At 51.0% G+C, this 26,309-nt stretch overlaps 1 protein-coding gene across 2 annotated transcripts in view; it reads right to left on the bottom strand.

Annotated features, from left to right (window-relative positions):
* Window positions 1-26,309, bottom strand: part of LOC149361538 (fatty-acid amide hydrolase 2-like) — a 97,982-nt gene that overhangs the window by 7,201 nt on the left and 64,472 nt on the right. For both annotated transcript variants that reach the window (XM_089572707.1, XM_089572706.1), the window contains 2 exons: window positions 13,434-13,643; window positions 7,435-7,554 (listed from right to left, as the gene is read on the bottom strand). In XM_089572707.1, the coding sequence (XP_089428833.1) occupies window positions 7,435-7,554; window positions 13,434-13,643 (330 nt within the window). The remainder of the gene's footprint in view (window positions 1-7,434; window positions 7,555-13,433; window positions 13,644-26,309) is intronic.

Genomic DNA, 26,309 nt, shown 5'->3' with positions numbered 1-26,309 from the left:
GGCGTCCTCAAGAGACCGAACCGTCGTGCAGGATCTGGCAGCGTAGACGGGCGTAGCCAGCACCAAGAGAGCGGGGCAACTTCGTCGTCGTCAGGCGCAGCGCAGTGTCGGCGCATGGCGGTAGCGGAACCTGTCACAGTTGGCACACTACAGTTTCCCCCGGGTGAAAAGGAGCCAGCCTGGCGTCTTAAGGGGAAGGAAGAACAGAGGGGTCGTAGTACGGCTTCAGTCGGTTGACGTGGACAGTTTCGCGGCCACGGCGACGCAAGTCCGCAGCGGGTACAACGGGCTCAACAATATTGACCGGAGAGGTTTGCTTGAGAACCCGGTAGGGACCATGATACCGATGCGGCAGCTCCCGCGAAAGGCCGGGAGTTGTGGGAGGCACCCAGAGCCACACAAGGGAGTCGGCAGGGTAGGAGGTACAGGCCGCGGAAGTGTCGCGGTCATGTTTTTGCTGCCACTGGGTGTGCGTGGTAAACGAGCGAGCAAGCTGACGGCATTCTTCGGCGTACCTGGCAGCGTCGGAGAGTGGCGTGGACTCGGAAATGTCGGGCCGGTAGCGAAGAAGAGTATCCATCGTGCAGGGGGGCTCGCGGCCGTACAGAAGAAAGAAGGGAGAGAATCCAGTGGTGGTTTGTGTCGCAGTGTTATATGCGTAGGTAACGAAGGGAAGAACTTGGCCCCAGTTGGAGTGGTTGGTGTCGACGTACATGGACAGCATGTCACTGAGGGTTCGGTTGAAACGCTCGGTCAGGCCGTTGGTCTGAGGGTGGTAAGACGAAGCGATTCGATGGATAATGCGGCATTCCTTGAGGAGGGCCTCAAGAGCGTCAGACAGGAATACGCGTCCACGGTCGCTGAGCAGTTCTTGAGGAGCACCATGGCGAAGAATCAGGTTCTTTAGAAGAAAGGAAGCCACGTCGCGGGCGCACGCAGATGGTAATGTAGACGTTTCAACATAACGTGTGAGATGATCCACGGCCACGATAATCCAGCGGTGACCAGCGGGAGTCGGAGGGAGGGGGCCGTGGAGCTCTATGCCAACGTGGTCAAACGGGCGGGCAGGGCAGGGTAACGGCTGCAGTGGAGCAGGCGAGGTGTGAGGCGGACATCTACGCCGTTGACAGGATGGGCAAGATCGCACAAAGTGGCGAACAAAGCGGTACATGCCACACCAGCAGAATCGGAGACGCAGACGCGTGTAGGTTTTCAACACGCCGCCGTGGGCACACTGGGGGTCCGCATGGAAAGCAGCGCAAATGTCGGTGCGTAGATGACGGGGGATCACTAGGAGCCATTTGCGTCCGTCGAACAGGTAATTGCGACGATAGAGGAGACCGTCCCTATTAGAAAAGTGACGTGCTTGACGTAAGAGGGAACGCGACGAATTATCAGTCGTAGGACTCGAAAGGAAGTTAATAAGAGTGGCGATCCAAGGGTCCTTCCGCTGCTCGGTGGACATGTCGGCAGTGGCAAGCGAGGACAAGTCATAAGCAGACACAGGAGCAGGCGATGAAGCGCTAGGTAGTGGCGAGCGGGAAAGAGCGTCCGCGTCATTATGCTTGAGGCCAGAGTGGTAAATGACATGAATGTCATACTCCTGCAATCGCAGAGCCCAGCTAGCTAGGCGGCCTGACGGGTCTTTGAGAGAGGCCAGCCAGCACAGGGCATGGTGGTCGGTTACTATACAGAACGGGCGACCGTAGACATAGGGACGAAATTTTCCACTGGCCCAAATGATGGCCAAACATTCTCGTTCGCTAACACAATAGTTGGCCTCCGCTTTGCTCAAGGTCCGACTGGCGTAGGCGACCACATATTCACGGAAGCCAGGTTTGCGTTGGGTGAGAACGGCACCCAGTGCAATACCGCTGGCGTCAGTGGATCTCAGTCGGCGTGGTCGGGTCAAAGTGGCGCAAGATAGGAGGCGAAACCAAAAGGCGGCGCAAGGTGTCGAAGGCGTCATCGCAAGCAGGTGTCCAAGCGGAGAGGTTGGACCTGCCGAGTAGCTGGGTCACAGGAGCGATGATCGTGGCGAAATTCAAGATGAAGCGACGGAAGTACGAGCAAAGGCAAACGAAGCGGTGGGCTACGGAAATTCGGCAACTGCACGAAGTTTGGCGGGGTCCGGAAGAATGCCATCTTTAGAGACTACATGTCCTAAAATGGTGAGTTGTTGGGCAGCAAAGCGGCACTTTTTCAAATTTATCTGAAGCCCAGCGTCAGTAAGACAAGTCAAAACGCGCTCCAGGCGGAGCAGATGAGAAGAAAAGTCCGCAGAAAAGACGACGATGTCATCGAGATAGCAAAGACAACTATCCCACTTGAGTCCACTAAGGATAGTGTCCATCAGGCGTTCGAAAGTTGCCGGGGCGTTGCAAAGGCCAAAAGGCATGACGTTGAACTCATATAAGCCGTCAGGTGTTATGAAGGCAGTTTTTGAGCGATCAGCGTCAGCCATGGGCACCTGCCAGTAGCCTGACCTCAAATCCAGCGAGGAGAAATACTCAGCTCCCTGCAAGCAGTCCAGGGCGTCATCGATTCGTGGCAGGGGATAGACGTCCTTGCGTGTGATGTTGAGCCGGCGGTAATCAACACAGAACCGGATGGAACCATCTTTCTTTTTTACCAACACAACAGGAGACGCCCAGGGACTGTGGGAGGACTGTATGACACCCCGACGAAGCATGTCGTCCACGTGATCAGAAATGACGCGGCGCTCAGAAGCCGAGACACGATAGGGGCGCTGGCGAAGAGGGGCGTGTGTACCGGTGTCGATTGTGTGCGCAAAGACGGACGTACGGCCCAAGGCAGTCTGAGGAAGATCGAAAGAAGAACTGAAGAGCTGGAGGAGGGCGACGAGTTGATTACGTAGCGCGGGTGGAAGGTCAGCGTCAATGGCACGGTGGAAGACGTCGGAGGGCGGTAGATCGTTCTTAACATCACAAGAGCTGAGCACATCGACATTGAAGAAAGCGGTGGTATCAAGAATAGGGTAGGGAAGCCAGGAATCAAGGTCTTCAATACGTCCGAGGCATTCACCTCGGAGCACTGCTGACGGGCACGAAGATGGGTTCGAGACGTAAACTGCACTTTGTCCATGGTTGATCGTCAGAGCACCAAAGGGAAGTAGGAGGCAAGGATGGCGGGAAGCGGTTTCGGAAGGCGTGAAGAAAACAGTTGAATGAGTGACGCCGGCACAGGAGAGGGGTACGAGCGCAGCAGAAAACAGAGGAATGTCGGTATCAATCGCGACCACAAGTTTGGCAGACTGCGTAGGTACGTCGCAAAAGGGAGCGTCACAGAGCAGAGAAAAGGCAATTTCAGCTCGAGCGCAGTCAATAACGGCACGATGAGTCGAAAGGAAGTCACATCCCAGGATGATGTCGTGTGAGCTGTGAGACAGCACAATAAACTCGATGGTGTACAAAACATCTTGAATGAGGACACGGGCCGTACATGCGGCTGAGGGATGAATGCGCTGTGATGAGGCGGTGCGAAGCGAAAAGTCAGAAATTGGGGTAGTCACTTTGCGGAGTCGGCGGCAGAGAGCTTCACTTATGACAGATACTTTAGCGCCCGTGTCGACGAGGGCGAGAACCTTGGCACCTTCCACGAACACCACAATAACATTAGCGGGACGACACGGAGGACTTGAGGAGTTCGAAACAGGCGCAGTTCTTGCCCCCGGAACTGCGACTGTTAGTTTCCCTCAAGTGCGGAGCTAGAACGTCGCAGCATCGGAGAAGGGTAACGGCGTCGAGGAGAAGGCGATCGGCGAGTGCTATAGATTTGGCGATCAGGGGAAACAAAGGGGGGACCACGTGGCCTTCTCGGCGAGGATAGTTCGGCATCGTACGGGTAGGAGCGCAGATCAGGTCGAGAAGGCGGAAGACGCTGGCGCCAAAGCCGCGCGACATGGCCGGGCAGGCCACATGCGTAACAGATGGGTCGGTTGTCCGCAGTACGCCAGGGATTCGTAGGATGTGGGCGAACTCTTGAGAACGGAGCTTGAGACGGGGGGCTCAGACGGCGGCGGAGGACGGAAAGAAGGGGCGGCCTGGTAGGAATCGGGTGCCGACGGATGTCGTGGCCTGGCCACCGCTTGCGCGTACGTCAGCGGTGCTGTCACAGGCGGGAGCACAGGGCTGGATGGTAGCAGATCAGCGACTCGGTCTTGCACGACACGGCGAATGGTAGGAGCCAAAGACGGGGTCGAGTCAGGAACTTGGCGGGCGGGGTCTTGAAAATGTGACATGAGGGACAGCTGGCGAGCGACCTCTTCATGAACGAAGGCTTTGATTTAGTTGAGAAGAGGGGAGTCCTCAGGAGCAGTACCGCCCAGGGCCAGTGTGGAGAAGGCCTCGTCGCAGACACCGGCACGCCGTGTAGAAGCGCGCTGCTTGCGGAGCTCGTCGTAGCTCTGGCAAAGCTTAATAACCTCATTGACGGAGGTGGGATTTTTCGCGAGGAGCATTTGAAATGCGTCGTCAGCGATGCCTTTGAGGATGTGGTGGATCTTGTCCGCTTCTGGCATGGCGGCGTTGACACGTTTGCAGAGGTCAACGATGTCCTCAATGTGACTTGTGAAGGTCTCGTCGGTGTGTTGAGCGCGGTCCCGTAAGCGCTGTTCGGCACGGAGCTTGCGCACCGCAGGGCGGCCGAACACTTCCGCAAAACTCTTCTTAAATATGGGCCAAGTGGGTAGGTCCACCTCATGGTTTCGAAACCAGAGGTTCGCCACATCCGTGAGATAAAAGATGACGTTACTCAGCTTGATAGTGTCATCCCACTTGTTATAGCTGCTCACTCGCTCATACGATGACAACCAGTCGTCAACATCTTGGTCGGCAGTGCCACTGAAGAGGGCAGGGTGACGCTGCCGGATGACGCCAGAACAAATGACGGTGGTTGAACTGGCCGCCAGTGTTGGGCAGTCTCATCTGGCATGGTTGACACAGGCGGCAGCGTACGGCTCCGGAGTTCCAGGTTGGTAGGGGACGCACCCCGCACCTCCACCAATTGTAGGGGTGCGTTTATTAGGCGTCCTCAAAATACCGAACCGCCGTGCAGGATCTGGCAGCGTAGACGGGTGTAGCCAGCACCAAGAGAGCGGGGCAACTTTGTCGTCGTCAGGCGCAGCGTAGTGTCGGCGCATAACTTCGTCGCCGCCAGGTGCAGCGTAGTGTCGGCGCATGGCGGTAGCGGAATCTGTCACAGTTGGCACACTACACGCTAAATATCATCATCATCGTCATCACCCTGACTACGCCCAGTGCAGGGCAAAAGCCTCTCCCATATATCTCCAATTAACCCTGTCCTCTGCCAGCTGTGGCCGCCTTACCAACAGATTTCTTAACCTCTTCCGCCCACCTAACTTTCTGCCGCACCCTGCTGCGCTTGCCTTCTCTTGGAATCCACTCCGTTACTCTTAAGAACCAGCGGTTACCTTGCCTTCGCATTACATGCCCTGCCCAAGCCTATTTCTACCTTTTGATTTTGACTAGGATGTCATTAACTCGTGCATGGTCCCTCACCCACTCCGCCCGCTTCCGATCTCTTAACGTTACACGTATCATTTTTCTTTCCATATCTCTCTGCGTTGTCCTTAACTTAAGCTGAACACTTTCCGTTATCCACCAAGTTCTTTCCCCATATAGTGAGCACCGGTAAAATAAAGCTGCTGTGCAGTTTTTTCTTGAGGGATATTCGTAAAGTACCATTCATAATCATGACTACTCTCTTGGCAACGGAAGTACATTTCCACTGCAAAGCTTGCTAACTAGATGTAGTTTGCAACTGGAGAAGGCTTTTTAAGGCGCCGCTGGAGGTCCTGAAGTTAGCAAATAGTGGTGCTTTAAACATCGGTTAAAATCTACATAATTCGTGAAACTTCGCATGTTTTGAAGAGAGACTTTGATTCCGTTGCCAGCCTTAAGTATTCTTCATTATTAATGATGGGAATCTATCCCAGTGCCTGGGCAGCAGACCCTGTCAGGGGCAGGAAACTTCCATAGGCACCATTGCCCCGCTAGTCCAAACTTCAACGCCGATTATTCCCATAGCGGTCGGAGGAAAGCCAACTATAGCGCTGTATCGTTGTCTTGGCAGCGCTATATAGGAGAGAAAACTTCATATACGAATGGGATTCGAACTACTGCCTAAGAAAAACGCAACTTCGCTTTCCGTTGCCTGAGACAGTTCGGCCACCTCTTCTGTGTCTGGCGCTGCTTGCATGCACAGGAATTGTTCGTTTTTGTCCATCAGTGCGCTTTCAGTAACCAGGGTGTGCTGAAGTATTTCAAACCAACACTAGCTGCAGTTGTCCTCCTTGTCCTCCCAGCGCCCCTCTAGCGCCTGTTAAGTGAACAGCGCGGTCCCTTTTTACTCCTTTTTGTGTTTAGAGTGTAGAGAATGCCTTGGCGCACTGATAGCAAAGTGCGCATTGCGCTACTACAACAACCAGGGGCGAGGCAGCATTTGCCCGTCTTATTATCTACATCAACGAATGCCCCATCGCCCCTCCTGTTTCTTAGAAAAAATTCTCGAGTTCCCGACTCAGTATCGGTGCCCAAGCTGACAGTCGAGTGTCGCCTCCCCGTAAGCGCCATTTACAACGTCGGCAGCTATCAGGATAGCGAGCTGCGGCTAACGCGAAGCACGAGATAACGCATTCTGCATGACGGTTAGAGACCATTCAACTGCCGCTGTCTCCAAAGTCACTTTTAATTTTGATGCAACTGTCGAATATTTTAATATACTTCAAGTAACAGCGCAAAAAGCATAGACGGGACACACAAAACAAGAACACACAACAAACGCTGACTTTGAAAGTGAGCGCTCGTTGTGTGTGTTCTTGTTCTGCGAGTCCCGTCTGTGTTTTTTGCGCTGTTACCTGAAGATGAATAACCAACGAGCCCAAGCTGCTGTTCTGGTTTAAGATACTGTTATGAACATATTGATGAGCGTATACAATCTAGCATCGGGAGGTTACACCACTCGCAATGAATAATCATGTTTGGCATAGAACACCAATGGGGTGACTTTGTGACAATAAGTGTTCGGCAACCCTGGAATATTCTGAAAAATAGTTGTGAGCACATTGATGGGAATGGTCTAATCTTCCAAAACATAGCAATACCTCCCTGTTAGAGCTTGTCCTACACTCGAACCGAGCCGTTATAACTTCAATAGAAAACCAATGGCGTACATATTCGACATTAAATAGCAGAAAAGTATAAACGACACAACGAAGGATCTACGCATATATGGATTATTGTGGTGCTTTCTTAAGGTATTCGAAAAAAAAACTGTGTTCATAAACAACACCCCGTTGAAACAATGCACTTGTCTAGAATTCATGGGTATGTCCGGCCTCTCGACCCGTGGCGACCCGCCGTGAACTGCCGTACACAGGGAAAGAGCATTCACCGGGTGTTGTCATGTGACCAAAGGTGCCGCAGTACGTGGAAGGCAGGCGGATGCTGCCTCCGATGTCGGTGCCGACGCCCAGCAGAGCACCCGCAGCCGAGAGCAGGCTGCCTTCTCCCCCTGCACGAAGATAGAGAGAGAGGTAGAAAAAAAAGGGTTCTTAAGCATTGATCTCGGCAGCTACTAGCCTCTTACGATGCCAAGTCCTAGTGTTTGTATAGAGGGCATTCAGAATTAAGCTGTATAGATTTTAAAAAAATAAAACGTTGGGACACGTGTGAAATCTACCTCTGTGCATCAATTTTGCGCCCAAGGGGATACAAAATGAGTAAATAATTGCACCGTCAGGCACCTAATTAAAATTGATCATTGAAATTTTTCGCGCCCACTGTAAGCGGGTATATTTATAATAAATTGAATTTTTATTTTTTGCAGTTAAATACAGGAAATAGGCCTCGGAAGTAAAGCTACCAGGGTAGCTTAAGAGATGACCAAGGCCGAGTTGGGCAAGTTAAAACATATATAAAAATAAAAAAGGCGCCGCAACAGGGCATGTGCACACTAGCAGGCAAACATATACATGAAGCACGTCGTGATATAGTACACAACAGTGAAATTTCTGCTCATCAAACAAGGAAATCAAAATAAAAAGAAAAGCAGCAAATCACCAGAGACCGTCGAACAGTATGCAACAATCCGTGGTTCAAACCTTAAGAAATTAAGTGCTCGAGGTAATCCTCCCCTAGGCAAGGAAAAGAACGACGTTGCTGCATGAAATAAAATTTAAAGTCCTTCACGGGTGCAGTAAAAGTGATTGGGTTGTTTCTACAACGATGATTTAATGTGTATGGCAAAGTGAACCGAACGCTCCGGTAGCCATCTAATGTCCTCCGTCGAGAACGTCCAATTCTTGTTTGCTTCTGGTAAATAAGCGCTTTTCCTTAAGCTTAAGCCTAGCAAGAATCTTCAGAAAGTCTGATAAGCATTGCGGCGAGAACGTAAGGCAACATAGAGGCGATACTCAAACGTGGCATGCACGCGAAGAATCGTATACAGCGGAAATAACGTTCCCGTAGGAGCAGTGTAGCACGCGCCAGCGATCTTTCGGAGGGCGAGGATTATATTTAGGTTTGTTTTACATGTGGTGCCCCAAACAAGGTGACAGTAATTTATGTGCGAGTGAAATATTTCGTGGTAAATTGTAAGCTTATGCTTCAGGGAAAACTCATCGCGACATCGAAAGGAAGCATACAGATTTGAAAAGCTTGCTTTTAATATGCATTATATTGTTCAGACCACCTCAAGCGAGAGTCGAAAACGACGTCTGCTGGTTGAAACTTGTCCATAACTTCGAAACACTAATTTCTAGCTTTAGTTCATCTCTTACAGAAAAATCCAGGCTAAGGGGCCGAAAAAAGACTGCCTTAGGAACGGAATTCCATTCGGTAGGATTCTCGAAGCATGAGTGTGTTCCAAAATTTTCACTTCAGAATGTTCAGCCCGATCGCTATTATTACGCTTGCAAGGCGGTGACTATGGGTGCAAAACTCCCCCCGTCGTGAATGCGCTTTTCGTCTACCTACTACGTAGAGCGACTGGTGAGGCTGACAACTGTTTCCCTTTCACTTGCGGCTGTATAGTTGTGAAAAAAACGCTCGACTCAATAGCTGCATCACACCAGGTGGGAGTTTGCAGTGGACGGCCGCCGCCTTGCTGCGTAAACACCTCGGAACACGAGATCCGAGGCAAGGGGGATGCCATGCACCACGCCAACCTCACGTTAACTGTGAGGTTGGCGTGGAGTACAGCATCCCCATTGCCTGCGGCAAACCTTACATCGGACAGACGGAGTGCTGCATCAATGAATTCTTGCTTGAGCATCGCAGGACAGCTGATTCATTAAGTGCCGGAGGTTATTTAGCTGACCACATTCGCCGTTGCGCGCACGAGCCTGCATGCCTGGCGTTTTTGATAGAAAGGCATGTGTTGCGCAACTTTGGCACTTAAAAGAGACGGGAAATTTTTGATGACTTCTGTATATCTTTTTCAGAAAGAGAACTGCGTCAGCAGCCTTTCTGTTGCGCTTCGGAAAAAATAGATTACCTCAAGGCACATGAGCTTGGTAGGTCAGCCAGGTGGGCGATATGGAGGCACGCCGATGTTGTGGATATGAGTAGCAGGATACCCTTTGCCTCTGTTTTTGTTTTAATGGTTTGGGTTCTGTCGCCTTGAATAATTGTTATCTGGTCACCGGAATAATTTTCAGCACCCTTTGCACATAAATAGTCTGTTTTTTTTTTTTTTATTGGCATTGGCTTAGCTCAGGTTAAGCCTGGATATACAAGCGAAAAGCTGCAGTTATGCTTTGTCTGAGGTCATAGCTGTCGTAGTTCGCGCACAATGCACTGGGAGCACCACGACAGCGGTGTAGGCAAGCGCATTATATAGACCAGATTTTTTTACCCTCGCACGCAGGCTGCGGGCGCGCTCCTACTCTCGACACCAGTCGCCATCTGTCGGCGCGCGCGGCCCGAGGGACTGCGGGTCGCACCGGCGCCGCGCGTAGAACGCATGTTTACGTGTTCGCTTCTGCCGTTGTTGTGCTCCATCAGCTAAAGTATGAGGGTGTGGGCTGTGCGTCACTACTCACATTTTCCTTCTTCCAGACAGTACAGCGGTTATCTTGCGCGCAGTTACTCGTAAATCTGACATCCGAGGGTAGTCGACCAGGTAGTGTACGGACTGGAAACCGGAACTTCTAAGCAGATTTCTGCGCTGTCGTGTCGTTTGTTGTCGCCTTTTACGTGCGATATCATCTATGATAATTTTAGGCATCAGAATGTCGATCTATTGATTTGACTCAGTGGAGTAGTAACTGGATAGGCGAGCTGCAGACTGAAGGTTGTCCCGACGGAGCGCGTGTTTTCGATCACCAGTACGTGTTCGGCACCCTTGCGCTGAGCTTGCTCTGGTTCCCATTAAACACATTTCATGCACAGGATTGTAAGCACGACCGCTACCGATTTCAGCTGCTTTTTCCGCACGCATGTCAGAGGTATCTGGGGGGTAAAGGTTTATCTATAGTACCTTTCTGCTGTTGGTATCTACCATAGTTTGGTTTCTTCAAATCTTCTGTCAAAGCAGAAGATTTGACAGCCGTCGCCGTAGCTCAGAGGTAGAGCACCGGACGCGTAATTCGGAGGTCGTGGGTTCGGATCCCTCCGGCGGCAGTGGTTGTTTTTTCTTCTGCTTTTCTAATCAATTAGCTTTAAGCGATAACATATTCAGTGATATTCTAAATTGATCAACACCAGAAAATAAATAAATTTAAAAAATCCCCTGTGCCCCTTGGTTTCTGTGGCTGTTGGCTTCTTTCATATTTATAACGAGCCCCTCATACCCCTTCACTTGTTTGCTTAATAGTTTGGTTTGGTTTATTAAGGTTTTAAGTCCCAAAGCGACTCAGGCTATGAAGTACGCCGTATTGAAGGGCTCCGGAAATTTCGACCACCTGGGGTTTTTTAACGTGCACTGACATCGCACAGTACACGGGCCTCTAGAATTTCGCCTCCATCGAAATTCGGCCGCCGCGGCCGGGATCGAACCCGCGTCTTTTGGGCCAGAGCCGAGAGCTGTAACCACTGAGCCACCGCAGAGGTGCGGTATCTACCTTATTCATAGGAAAATATGCGCAATTTCCTTACATTTTCCACACTTAGCCAAACGGCTACGCACGCTCTCACACGCGGCGAGAGCTCCTGAATAAAATAACACGACTTCGGACCTCAAAATTAGTGAAAGCCGGATTAGCTGCTCGTATCTATTCAAGCTTTTGATAAATTCAGCGAAAGTACGTTTTTATGCACCAGGTTGCATAAACCATGACAAGATTTGTTTTCTGTTTGCGCTGCGACTCAGTTGAGCTCACAGCGATAATTTGTTGATAAACTGGCGCGGCGACAAGAAAGCCCTGTTTGTGGAAGGGGGGTGCTTTATGGCCGGCCGGCAGGAAGGAATAAGAGTGCATGGGAATTGGAACTGCATTGTAGCCGCACACCTAATGCTTGATATTGAACGAATAGTTTCTTTGTGGTGGAGCACCAAGACGGAATTCGATATAAGCACGAGCGCGTCCTAAGCGCCGGCACAATTAGCCTGAATGTCAAACTAAATGTCATTAAAACTTGTCAATGTTATCGCTCAGATAACGTAAATACTTCCTGCAACACAGCCACGCAGCGGAAGTATGCTTGACAATGTTTTTTTAGCGCCCGAAGCGCGGCTATATGCAGGCGCGGCCGCGGAACTGCCGCAGCCCCGCAGTCCCCAAAGAAACGCCCGCACCGCGGCGCGCCAGTCGGTGCAAAATGGCCGCGCCCAGGAGAGGCTCAAAATTCTGGTCTATAGCCCTCCTTCCGCATGCGTAGTAACTGTGGTAAACACGCGGCTGCAACGAAAGTTCAAACGGTGGCGAGGAGGCGAGCGCGCTGTAGGAGCAACGGTGAGGAGGCGGCGCACATGCGCAACAGCGCACGGCTGCGCCGAAAGGTCAGGGTGCGGAGTCGGCGGCGGCGACGGTTGCGGCCACCTGCGCCGCGCGTGACGTCACTCGGCTTCGTGCATGCGCAGAACTCGCCATTCGGTTCCACGGCACACGCGAAGCTCGGCTCCGACCCTCGCTGTGAAGCTTTTCGCTTTAATAAACCTCAGTTGAAGGTCGGCGTCCGTGGTGTCCACTCTCGTTGTCCATGTGTTTTTTGTGCACTGGAATGATGTCTCATAATTAGGTCAAAAGACGCAGTAGGGGGAGCGCACCCTAGAGTTTTCATTAGAGAGTTTTAGCGTAGCGCGATCCGCTTCTGAGGGAAACCACTGCGCGTGCGCAGATCGCTCTGAGGGGGGCCAGTTGACGTCAGGTGCCGACAAGCTGCGCGCGCCTAAAGCGCCGGGGCCAGCCGGCGCATGCGCACTAGCGGAACGCGGGCGCACATCACAGTCGCGCATCGCGCTATGCTGTAACTAAATATTATTTTATATGTTGTAACTTTATATTATACCGATCACAACAGCTTATAAACCGCGCCACATATGAGTAGTGAGAGGGGCGAGAACTGCATATGAGTCACGGCTTCCGAGATCGGGCATCAAGACACGGTACGCTAAACCTGCTTGAGCGCTACGGCATCACTCAGTTTTAGACACGATGTATGAGCATTATGAGTGCCTCCAAACGAATGGACCACGTGATGGAGTGCAACCCTCCATTCCGCATAGGCCGATAGCGACCGCATGCTTTGAGGCATTGGAGTAGACCCTCTTTTTCTAAACAGTCCTCGAGGCTTCAAGCAACAGACTGTGACGCTCGAAATTTGTTCCAATTGTTCCAGCAGTGCCTACATCAGAAAAAAAGAAGGATAAAATTTCTTACATGCAATTTCTTTCCAAGTGGGCTTCGAACACAGGCAGGCGCGAACAGATCAGCTCTGCTGGCCACTTCGCTTCATTCGAGCACTGCGCCATTACAGCTTTTTTTTTTTTCGACGTAGTATTTATTACAGTGACGCGATTTTTTATGTACTTGAGCTGTCTACAAATAGCAGCACAACACCCCATGCGCTAAAGCTTCCAGTCTCTCGGGCTGGGTGTGGGTATCATCGCCTTCGTCAGTTTCCATTCTGGCGGCGTGAAAAAATCAGCTTCGCTGGCCACTGCACGGGAGCAGTACGCCATCGCAGCAGCCGAACACCCCGCGTGCATGCTGTCGCATTCAGGGCACATAATTAGTCTTTGTAATTTTCTCTTCGACACGATACAAACAACAGATTGGTGCCACGTGCAGTAGACGACGACTGTGGACGGCTTGAAAGCCGCGTGTGGGTGCAGGTGTGTGCGTGCATAAAAGTCTAGTGTTTTCTTTACTTATTCTTCCTTACAAAATGGCGGCAAGTGGTGGGTCCTCACTGTAAGTACTCGCTAAAGAGGAAGATGCGAGAGCGTACCGCTGCTGCCCCCAGCCGTGCGCCGCGTGTCGTGCGGGTTGTTGGTGCGGCCGTACAGCTTGTTGAAGGACTCGGTCCAGAGGCACAGCTCCGGGGTGTTGGTCGTCGCCACCGGGATGGCGCCCGCGTCGCGCAGTTGCCGCACCACCTCGGCGTCGCGGTCGGCGCGCTGGCCCCGCCACGCCGGAAGGCCCACGTCCGCCACCAGGCCTGAAACCACAAAGAGAGGCACAGCGTGGGACACAGCTGCAGTCACGTACGACATCGAAACGACGACGAAGCGAGACAGAGCGAGGACACAGGGCTTTTTAAACGACCATCCTCCTGCTGGGAATATTATTCAAGAAAGCAGGTACTGAAATCTTTCAAAAAGAATGACCACTACGTACCTGTTGTCACTCCGGGCGTTACCATTCCGATATTTTTTTTCTGGTTTTTGTGCATTTGTTTAACGGCACAAAGATTTCCAATACATAACACTACGGTAAAATGTAGACCACTAAGTCTGTATTCCCATTTCGTGCGTGCTTTCTGCACTGAACGTCTTGTGCCCCTCAATGGGAGCAAGAAGTGGGCAGACTCTTCGTCAGGCATTTATCTGCGTTTTGGTCTGTCCCCTAGACACCTGTAGCGGCGTTGTCTAAATAAATCACTCTGACTTGTCTTGGCGTGTAGCACCCCTGTGAAGCGCGCATATAAGTTCTCTTACGCGATGTGCACTTCCACACCTCGAGTGACGCAAGAGGCTATACGGTGCTAAGCTAGAACGCAAAGTGCCCTTGTAGTGAAAAAAATGTCGACAGAAAATGAGAGGAATTTTGAAGAAGTTGATTAGAAACAAAAATTTTCTAATAATTTATCGTTCGACGCGGCAGAAGAAATGAAAACAAACTTAAACAACCTTTTAACGAAGAAAAAGGACAAGCGTTTGCATTATTACGGCACCGCAAGTAAATACTGCCCAGGTGGAGTATTTGGCCCTATCCAGAATTCTGACAACAAACTATATGGCGCCGTGTAGTGCGGCCGAAAGCAGCTCGACAAAAACGACGCGCTTACGGAAATCAGAATTTAAAGCATAATCTTCCTTTAGTGTCCTTTTCAGCATGTCCCAAAACAGAATCGAGTCTTTGGAGATAATAAAACAGTATTCGCTGGTTTCAGGTACATCGCAAGGACGACAGTTAACAGAAGATACAAAATATATTTTTCCTATGAATCCATGCGTTAACAGGTAAAGCTTCGGTGCGCAATTTATAGAAAAGTGTTTTTGTGAAATGAGATATTGTCATTTTGCGCACTCGCGTTAACACATCATGACCCTTCAGACTAAGTACACAGAACGACACAGTGGTGGCGGAGAGAGCATCTTGATCTACAGTTTAGAAGAACTTCTAAGACCGTTAAACGCGCTATTGCTAATCTTTGCCTCAAATCTGCACTCGTGAAGTCGTATCAGCATGGAATGAAAGGGAGCTTTGATACACAAGTGGATCGATTAGTGGGGGCCGGGTTCCCAAGCTCGGTAATCACAGGTGTTGCTGAAGCCCTCCTACAAAAAGTCAAGGGCGCCTTGTTTGAGCGGCCTTCAGAGCGAAGGAAGCAAGACGCGAAACCTGAAGTTGTTCCGTATGTGCACAGGGTTGCCCACAACGTAAAAAAGGTGGCAATCAGATATGGCGTGCACCTGTCGTCTTTTCGGCTCCACGGAAGCTAGCACAGATCTGTGCACGCGTATCGAGCGATGGGAAGAGGAATGGCTGCGGTAAAAAACATGGCAAGCACTTTGTGAAGTGCTGAAGCGGCGTGGTCTATGAAATACCGCTGTTGATGTATTTTGCGGGGTCGCAGCGGAGCACCAGAGAGAGACGACCAGCGTGGCAGGCTTCTCGTTCCGAACTGCGCGTGCCGGGCGTGCGCTCCGAGCACGCGCTGTCGTTCTTTATTTTCTTTTGTCGCGGGAACGCCGATCTCAGCGCCTGAGCTTTATAGCGTCGCCGGGCGCTACAGGGCCCCCCGCCTAGACGGAACGTCGGAATGTACGTGCCGACGGGGCAGAGATGGAGTAGCCACGGCAGGCAAGCAGGCAGCTAGAGTAACAGTGTCCCCACGGGGTCGCTACAAGGTCCGGTAAGTTCAGGTCAGAGGCCGGGAAGAGCAGTCGGGTGGAGTGCGCCGGCTCAGGTGGACGAGCCTGGCTGCTGCGCAAGGGACGAATGATGCAGGGTGCCGAGCTGACAACGGACATGGGAGCAGGGGAGGCCATGGTCGGGCCGTCACCGACTGTAGTGCTGCCCGCGGACACAAGTGTCGTCGGTGTGGGGACGTTGGAGCTGGTGTCGGTGGGAATCCGGCGCGCCGAGTACGTCGGCACAAGCGCTGGAGTGGGCGAAACGGCTCCGTGGCCTGACGGCAGCTGTGTTTTGACCATCGACATAGCGGCGACAGCTGTGACGACGCCGGAGCAAGTTGCTGGGCTCAATGCCAGGTGCTTGGGCGAAGCGGGAGTGACAGTCCGGAGCGACTGGCCAGTGCTGAGGCGCGTGTGGGCACGGTTGGCTGTAGGTGGCTGCCAGGAGGTTGTGGCAGTGACATGCCGTGGAGCTGAGACTGCTACATCAGACGGCTGACTGACAGCAACAGGCACAGCTGGTGGTTGGACAGTTGCTGCACTACTCGGTGTGGGTAGCTCGACCATTCGGTGCCGAGGGGGGCTCAAGTCAGGCACCAAAGCAGACGCTTGCTGCAGCGGTGTCGAGCTGCCAGGGTCAGAATCCGAGAAGCAGTTGATCGTACTGAGGGCTTGGGGTGGGGCCTCTTGGGCAGGCAGTGTGGTCGCCAGGGTAGTGGGGCTGGTATGTGGAATATGCTGCGGTGGCGGCGGCACACTCACAGCAGAGGTCTGCAGAGCTGTTGGCGGCAGTGACGAGGTAGATGGGGATGCCGGAAGCCTCGGCACGGCTGCTGCCGCAGAGTCGTCCTTGGCTGCAGGAGGCTCTGGCGACAACGCCACTGAAGCGCAAGGAGGCAGAGCCAGAGACGCGGGTCGGATAGTAGTAGGAGCAGGACGCGAGGCGAAGCTCGTGCGGATCCCACCTGGTGTGGCGTCGAGAGAGACAGCCGGGCTGGAGACGCTGGACGGGAGTGGCGGCGATGCGGCGAGGGGCTGCTGAGGCGGGCCGGGTTCTGATGAAGGCTGCGTGGGCGCGAGCGAGGCCGGTCCAGGGACAGAGGCTGGCGGCGGCGAAAACGGGTCCGCTGCGTCGTAGAGCGGCGGCGGAACGTAGTAGGCGCCGAAGTACGCCAAGACGGCCGCACGCAGTCATCGTATGGCCGGCCGCCGAAAGCAGAGTAGGTGAGCCGACGCAGGAGGTCGGCCGGGAGGATGTCACAAAGGACTTCGTGTTTGAACGGCTGGATGGTGATGCCGTTCAGGTACATCGCAGCCTCCAGTTGGGCGAACCACCCGCCGACGCCTGCAGGCCGGAACGCCGGGAGCGGCGGGTCGAAACTTGGGTGCTGCCAGTACGCCATGCTGGAACGCCGCTGCGATAGAAGGCACGGTTCGCCAGGTCACCACTGTTGAGGTATTAGCGGGGTCGCAGCGGAGCACCAGAGAGAGACGACCAGCGTGGCAGGCTTCTCGTTCCGAACTGCGCGTGCCGGGCGTGCGCTCCGAGCACGCGCTGTCGTTCTTTATTTTCTTTTGTCGCGGGAACGCCGATCTCAGCGCCTGCGCTTTATAGCGTCGCCGGGCGCTACACCGCTGACCTGCGGCAAGGCCTATGTGGGCCAAACGGGCAGGTGCATCAATGACCGAGCAGCGGAACACGCGCGCTCGCTCAAAGAAGTAGGAGGTGCGCATCTACCCAAACACTGCGCAGAGTGCAAGGTGTGTCACCGAGCGGCAGAACATATGACGGGGGAAAATTGTGAGCTGTGCAAAAAGTGTGAACCACGACTTAATGGGATAAGGATTCTGGGCAGGAGAGGCGATAGTAAGGCACGGGAGGTTTTAGAGGTGTACCACATAAGGAAAAGAGGAAAAAAGTTGTGTCAGCGATACGTCAGTGAACCTTTTTAAAACTGAAATTTCGTATCTTGAACGGTTCTGTTGATTGAACATGAGGTTACTTTCTGCGCATGCCTACCCTTTTGCATATTTGCTCGCTTTTCAGAAATTGAAGTCAGTTGAAGTGAGCGCTTGTCCTACGTCGTTCTTGAACTGTGTGTGTGTTTTTCGGCGCTACTGTTTTTCCATTTTCGAGCATCTTGATCCTTTCCCTACATAGATTCTTGCATGGCACAAAATAAGTACTGATTAGAAAACTGAACTAAAAAACACAACGAAGTATAAACTTCGTGCATAAAGCCTAGCAAAGAGGAACGATCAGTAAAATTAAAGAAACCGCTAAGTTAGGAAGAGTCGCCGCGGTGGCTCAGTGGTTATGGCTCTAAGCTGCTGACCCAAAATACGCGCGTTCGTTCCCGGCAGCGGTGGTTGCATTTCGATGGAGGCCAAATTCTAGAGGCCCGTGTACTGTGCGATGTCAGTGCACGTTAAAGAACCCCAGGCGGTCGAAATTTCCGGAGCCCTTCACTACGGCGTCCCTTATAGCCTGAGTAGCCTTGGAACGTTAAATCCCCATAAAATCATAAAACCGAACTCAGTTGGGAAGCAGAAAATAAAACATGAAACGGGCAACTGTCTTAATGCAGGGGCATTAAGCCCAGTTTCCCTGCATGAATAGGCCTGAAAAGGTTGGTCGGTTGATTGATTGGTTTGTTGGGGTTTAACGTCCCAAAGTAACTAAGGCTATGAGGGACGCCGTAGTGAAGGGCTATGGAAATTTCGACCACCTGGGGTTCTTTAACGTGCACTGACTTCACACAGTACATGGGCCTCTAGAATTTCGCCTCCATCGAAATTCGACCGCCGCAGCCCGGATCGAACCCGCGTCTTTCGGGTCAGCAGCCGAGCGCCGTAACCACTGAGCCACCGCGGCGGCCAGGCCCGAAAAGGTTGTCACATCGCAGGGGAAGATGTCTAGCGCAGTAGTGGAGAGAAGAGTAAGATTTAAGAAACGATGGTTTCACCTGCACCCAAAACCTTTGTTTTTCGTTTACACAGCAGCACTTTGCCTATAAAAAAGTGGCTGCAGGAAAAGATTATGTGTGCCGTGGGGAGTCCACGGCTCTCTGTGTAGAAAGGATGAAACTACTGAGCACGTTTTCTTGGACTTTTTTTATGCAATAAACGTGCTCCGTGTACCTCGCTTTGTTTTGTCATCTCTTCCTAGTGTAGCGTGCTTATTCCATCAAAATGTACAACCAACTAGCACTCATTGCTGCCTTGCTTCCTTGGACTGTTTGGACTCGGTTTTTTTCTGGTCTGTCCTCCAAACGACTCAGAAAGAATTTTCCGCTTGACCCCCCTGGCAAAAGATACCTTCCAACTGAAAATGAGGTTGGTGTTCCTTACGATTTCATCGTGGCTTTGGTATTGCATTGTTACCATATGGAGGAGCGGGATGGCGGTGCGTCACGCAGATCTTGACGCACGGCCAGTTAGAGAGTATTTTAAAGACGCAATTGGAAGATATACTGAAATAATCAAACTTGAGGTGCGGCACCTGAATAGCTCTCGTACATTGAAACCTTGAAGACAAATAGAGTATTTTAGCCTCTCTATATTAGTCACAGGTTGGCTGGCAGCTGTTGTGTACGGAAGGTGTTATTTTGTTGCCAGTAAATAAAAGCATGTCTAGCACAGGGCAGGACCTGACACGTAAGTAGTCAGAAAGTCAGTAGCTTGAATCCTGTTGAGGGAGGAGTGTTTTTTCGCAGTTTTGTTTTTACTTTATTTTGTTTTATTAACGGATATTTATGGCATCTTTTTTTCCAGCCTGTGCTTTGCTTAGCCCAGTTTTTCTGGAGAATATTGAGAGGACACTGAAAGGAAGTTCAAGGAAAGGACACTGAGATTGAATTCACAGACAGTGGCCAATTTTAGGTTTCCAGGTGGTTCGAGGGCAGTTGCCTCGTACTGCATTTGGGCAGTTCACTTTGAATTCAAAGAACATTCGCATTTTTATAGGGCGGGGGGGGGGGGGGGGGGGGTAGTGCAAATAAATGTTCGACTAATGCTGGCTTATTCGTTGAACAGATTTTTACGCCTCAAACACATTTACTTCTGAAAGACACAGAAATATCGCCGCCATCCACGAAACAGCAGCACCCGTGCTGCTGCTGCTAGAACTCCGGGTATATACTACGGTACAGGATTAAGGCATGCCTAAAGTTTTTTCCGACGCGTTTATGCAGACGGGCTCTCAGACATCCGGTAACGGTAACACACAGCACACAACCGTCATTCTTAAGGTCTCTATTGTTGAACAAGCTGCCGCGAAAGAGCAAAAGTCTATTGCGTTCTTAGACTTGCCGTTCGGAGTCTTCCAATACAGAAGAAGGTATTCATGACCGATAAACCATTGCGTTCTGCGAACTCTATTAATAACTTTCCCCTGCTATTCCTAAAACCGATGCCTTGGTTCCTCACTGCATGGTGTCTTGCCTGTTTCTTGCCTGCTATGGAATTCAAGTCGCCCATCAGTACAATGTAACGCATTTTTGCCTTTCTCACTGCCGATCCCACGTCTTCGTACAACCTGTCGACTATCTCGTCACAATAACCGAATGTAGGTGCGTATAGGCCTTCACAACCTGAACTTGCACACTTCATTAAGCCTAATTACGATAACTACCACCATCTCCTTAAAGCTGAAGAAATGGTCTATATGGTAAGCTATATCCTTATTGACCACGAATCTTAAACCTTGTTCTCGCCTGTCTTGTAAGTAATTGTGGCACGTAAATCATGCTACTATAGCTATCCAACGCTGGTTCGGACGCATTGATTCCTGTCTCAGGAAAGAGGCATAGGCTTCAGCCTGTGATCGTGCGAAAGCTGCAATCATCGTCCAAAGCTGCGCTTTCATTCTCCTTGGACCTCGCAACGCTGTTTTAACTCTCTCCGCCAAAGAATAAAATCAAAATTAGCCGCAACTGAGAGAGAATTGCGGCACCATTGGTGACCGCTGCTGCCTGCCCAGCCATTCTAACAAGTGCGTGGACACCTCCGGCGCTGTGTACAGCCGGGCGCACTACCATCAATCTCGCTAAAGACAGCCGAGTCAAGCGCATTGAACGTTATGCGACGTTGACAAATCGAACCCTTGTCGCCACGCCGCATCCTTCGCGCGCGGAGTCATTCATCTTCAGTTGCACCAGCCGATAGACGCCAGAAATATGTCAAGGTCACGCCACACATGCAGTCTTGTTGAGTGTCACTTGCGAGGGTTTGGCGGTCACCATAGCGTGGTTCGGGATTCATAGCGGTAAACTTCACTATTGTGATAAATGCATCGTGATACGTCATTCTCTAAGTCCCACCCGCCGGACTCACAAAGCGATTTGTGACCAACAATGTTTTGTATCTTGAAGCGCCGGTGCCATCTATTACCGCAAGTTTCACCTTTTGACCGTGCAAACTTTCTTAACGCTGTGTGATTCGGAGCAGCATTTATCACTATTGATTTTTCTTGGTCTTTCAAGGGAATTTCTAGGAGCCGGATGGTCTCGTTTTTATACTCCCTAGATCTTTTTTGTTGAATCCTTGCTTGGGCTATTAAATGTGTGAATACCTGAAATTGTTCAGGCGCGGTTTACCACCTCATTTGTGGACATCATCTTAGATGATATCGTCACGCTGTGCCAAATTAATGCTTTTCCCGCTGGTAAATAGTGTGTTGCTAGACTATTCAATGGCCTTTCGCTCACGTGTTTCAATTGCGACTGATGCCTCGTTGTGCGAACAAAAAGCAGATTCTTGTCGCGGACCCTAGGCTGATCTATTGTCTCCGTCTTCCAGACTTCACGTCTGTTTATTTGGTTGACTTGCTAGCAGTGGTTCTTGCTCTGAGCAAGCTACCCAACTCTTTTTCTGCGGTAATAATAGTTACGGACTCATTATCCTTATCTCTTTCCTTCACGCGACTACGTTTCCTTCACGCGACTTATGCACTTCCTAATCGACGTCTTCCGAATCGCAGTCGTTTCGCGTGGTGAAAGTTCTGATCCCTCCACATGTCGAATCAGTTCGGTTTGTTTGGGTTCGGTTTGGTTTGGTTTGGTTTATGGAGTTTAACGTCCCAAAGCGACTAAGGCTATGAGAGACGCCGTAGTGGAGGGCTCCGGAAATTTCCACCACCTGGGGTTCTTTAACGTGCACTGACATCGCACAGTACACGGGCCTATAGAATTTCTCCTCCAAAGAAATTCTAGCCGCCGCGGCCGGGATCGAACCCGCGTCTTTTGGGTCAGCAGCCGAGCAGGTTTGTTTGGGTTCCTGGACACCTTCATTTCAATGAATCAGCTCATGCTTTAGCGAAGGCAGCCTTCAGTGGTCCAATCGTAGAATCTTTTCCAACCTGTGTGTTCATGACGACGGCACAATTTCGTACGTACACTTTAAAGCGAGCATTTGCAGCATCAGCGCTTACTTCCTTGGATGATTTTCAGCACCTCCTTTGGAGGAGTAAAGCTTGGCGATCTCGCACACTCGAAGTTTCCTTCACGCGACTACGTTGTCGTGTGCCGCAGCTAAAGTTTTACTTTATAGGCTTGGTCTCGCTATCTCCCCCCGGTGTCCGTAATGTGCTGGGCCAGACACAGATCATTTTCTTATCATTTGCCGCCGCTACACTTCGCTAAGGAGGCGACTGTTAGAAGTTCCATTCCATAAGCTCAGTTTACGCCTGCCTTCTGCAGTTGTTCAATCCTTTGGCGCTTCTATACTTGGATGTACCAATGGAAATGTTTGCTTCGTTATTCATAATTTTCTTCTCGAATCGAAACGTCTACCATGATAATTTTTCGTTATTCCCCTTTTATTTATTTATTTCTGCCTTCTCTTTTTGCTATTTTCATTTCTGCTTTTATTTCTTATGTTATTTACCTCTCACAAATTCAAGCTTTCCCACCCTCAACCATCTCCGCCACTGATTCTAAGTTGCCCAATTTTCTGATCTCATTTCACTTGTGGCGCATTCAATCCGCAAAACTAGTAGTCACCCCCTGGTTATGGCCAATGCTACTTGTGGGCATGCGCCATTTTTATGAGGGCAACATCAACAAGATCGAAGCTCTGACCCCATTTTTACCGAGGCTGCACATCCGGCATAGACTTCGACTGAAAAGTGAGTAACGGATGTTGTACAGCGGCTTCGCATTGTATACTGAAACTGACGCGGCAGCACGGAGCGTTACAGCAAACGGTCGTTAAAATTTTCCACCGCTCAGCGTTGGACCGACTTTTTCCGCCTTACGCAACAAGTTTCAAACCTTCCGCTCCCAGCGTATTTTAGTCTTCTTTTTTTCTTCCTCTTGCGATACCCCTCGAGAACAGGATAAAGAGCAGCGTCGCAGTAGAAGACTCCCAAGCGGCGGTCGCCCATCTTTCCGTCTACACAAATACGACGCGACGACGGGCATTTTTCCCCGCTCAGCTCTTTTGTTCTCGAGGGGGCAAGGGAAAAGAAAAAGGGTTGCGCAACGCCCCCACGTTGCCTGAGAGGCGAAGAGACCTGACAGCCCCGTGTAAAAGCCCGGAGCACGTCTGTAGGGGCCGAATCTGCCTTCGTAATGGCTTCGCGCCGTAGCGGAAATCCAGCCAGCCAGGCGCCGAAGGAAGCTGACACTGCGAGACGGGCGCCGCTGCCGTAGCAAAGTGCCCCAGAAACGAAGCTGTATTACACGAATGCTCTGCTACGTGCGGGGCGGATGAAGAGAAAGCAGTGCGCAGCTGAGCAGTGAAAGTGCTCTGCGTAGCACCTTACCATTCACACCTTAGTATCCTGGCGCAGCATTCCGCTGACAGCTGTCGAAGCTCAGGTCGTGACTTATGGGTGCTTTTAGGCCCTCTCAGGTTATGAGCGCCGGTTTACCGGTACCTAGGCTATCTAGACGACGAAATGCGGGTATCTGGATTCCGTAGTAGCTGCATGCTTTGGCTGGCTTTTACCGTTGTACTGAATTAGAATGACCAAGGAGCTATTACATCGCAGTTTTTTTTTTATGCCTGACGTGACTTAACGACGTCATAGTTGTTGAAACGGAAACCGGTAGAGGTGAGAGAATAAGTTCAATAATATATTATATACATGCCGCAGACGAATACTTCGCGGTAATCTAGATATACTAATATCTAACGCACCCCGAAATTCAGCGTTTACTCCCCTTTAAAACAAGGAGGGCAAACTTCCTTCAACACGTTACTGGTTAGTAGGCCGAAAACGAAGACTTCGGGCAACTCGGCACGCAGTGGTGGACGTAAGGATGGACTTCGACCGCGTTGAGTTGTTTGCCGAGCCGCTGAGCGTCAGTAAACGGGCGTTTATTTATTTTTTGTTCTCATCGTAATCATTTTGCCTCTATGAAAACGCGGCTACCGCGGCGGGGAAAATTTTTCCTGGAGAGTAACGGCTGCGCTTACCGGACATATACGGACGTTTTCGAGCTGCCTCGAGGCTTCACACATATGCACGACATCAAAACAACTGCGGGTTGCTCCGTCGACACAGAATTACACCATGCCGCACGAGAAAGGAGGAAAAACTCTTCTCATAAGCGGTACCTTCGAGAACGCCCACTAGTAGGAGCCTTTTTTTTTTCTTGAGCTTTATTCATGCCAGAATAATTCATCCGCCGTAAGCGCTCCTGTTAGGAAACCCATGCGAACAGCTCGGATCATTAATAGCCATTCAGCGCAGTTGAGACAATTCCCGCCGCTGTTGCAGTTATGGCAATCGGCTGCTGAGTCAGTGGTCGCAAGATCGAATCCTCGACGCCGTAGCTGCGTTTCAATTTATGAGAAACGAAAACAAAATTATTAACACACTTTAGCCTCCTTAGGAGTAGAATGCAATAGTTTTACTAAAGATTTCACATTTGTCGCAGATTCTGTTGCGACATCTGTGTTCTTTGTAAGTTTCTTTGTAATTTTCGACTTATCAGCCGTCATTTCCGGACTGCTAGCTGCTGTAGCAGGTATCTGCTATGCTCTGATGGTGCCTAAATTTGCATCTGTCCAGTTGTTTTGTGAATTTTGATTTCAAATCTCTATCTTGGTTTGCCTGGAAGAGCAGCGATGGGAACAAGATTAAGGACGAAATTAAGGACAAGCACATGCGCTGTCTTTACTCTCTGTCCTTACTCTCGTCCGTAGTCTTGTTCCCAGCGCTGCTCTTCTAGGTATGCAGTACCAACCACCCCGACCCGTTGCTCCTGTGAATCTAGCTAGTTTGCTGTCTAGAAACTAGGTTCCTCACTATAGCCAAACGGGCGAGTTGGTGGTAGTCGTTACGCTGTTTGCCTTCAATAAGTTCCTTACGAGCAGGAAGTCAGATTGTAATAACGTCACAAATTGGCGTGACCTTTCTAGCAGTCATTAATTTAATCGCCACTTCTATAGCGGGCATGTTGCGATCACGTCACAAGGTCGCGTGACTTCTCTCGACCAATAAGAGGATTTCATGACATACGACATTAACGAGATTCTGGTGTGACAGTTCTTAAGCTATGGCATTAAAAACGCCAGTGTGCTGGGTGATGTCAAAGTACGTTAAAAAACATCAGGTGGACGAACGTGATTTGAAGCCCTCCTTAAGACGACACGCTTTTCGCTCTTATTCTTTGACCTTCCTCGGAAGAAATCAGTGCCAGGTTTGCAGGCACATGCAGTCCACAACAGTTACCGAAAGCACAGATTCTGACTGCAAACATTCTTTTCGAGAAAAAATGGCTGAGGCTTAGCTAAGGTTAAGCCTAGTCAGATGCGAAGCATATTGATGGCTAGGCTTGGTAATACATGGCTTTCCTTGGTTGACGTTCATCCCGCTCTTCATCGGTCTCTGTGGCACGCTGAAGCTTTCGCTTCTCGTTCAAATCAGCCCTGCTTCTAGGCGGCATCCCAAAACCTGGCCGCCTCGTAAGTGCCCGGAGAGCGAGGCAAGCTCAGCTTTATACCGCTGCTGTAGCGTCACGTGGTCAGCTGCAGCGCCTCTGATGTGGAGCCTCCACCGCCGCGGCCGACCGCGCGAGCCGGCAGCCCATCTCTCTCTCCCCTGCTGTGACGTCATGTTGTCACGTGGTCAGCCGCCGCGCCTCTAAAGTGGAGCCTCCACCGCCGCGGCCGACCGCGCGAGCCGGCAGCCCACTCTCCTCTGCTGTGACGTCATGTTGTCACGTGGTGTCACGTGGTCACGCTAAAGGTCAATGGTAGCTCCACCGCCGCGCTCGACGGGCTGTAGTGTAGCTCTAGGAATATGCTTCGCATAAAAATATACACTGATTCTCGCAACGTTGTGCATGCGCTGGAGTGTGGTGAGTGCCAAATGCCGCACATAGAACGGACCGACTGGGCAGGAAAGTGGCGGGGGTCAACGTGTTCACCATTAGCCCAGATACGTCCGCTGCTGGGTAATAAGGACATCTCGCATTGATTTCCACTTACTCTGCCATATGCCTTCCGCTGCCACCCCATCCCCGCGAAGTTCTTACTGTCATCTGCCTAAGGGACTATCGTCCTGTATTACGTTTGTCTTCCCTTGGAACTCACTCTGATGCACTAAGCTCGCATCGGTTCCCTTTTTTCTATGGCCCCTTACGTTGTTATTCCAAGCCTCTTGGTTAGCCTAGTAACCCCACAGGGAACCACTGGCAAGATACCACTATTATATAGTTTTCTCTCGACTGCTACTAGTAACTAGGCACTTTGGTGAGGCTGATATCGCGGCGAGTTCGATTTTCGACACAAGC

Source organism: Amblyomma mixtum, chromosome 2, assembly GCF_055824585.1.
Source record: "Amblyomma mixtum isolate Tamu chromosome 2, ASM5582458v1, whole genome shotgun sequence".
Classification (NCBI taxonomy): Eukaryota; Metazoa; Arthropoda; class Arachnida; order Ixodida; family Ixodidae; genus Amblyomma; species Amblyomma mixtum.
This window is presented reverse-complemented; position numbering and strand designations above follow the sequence as displayed.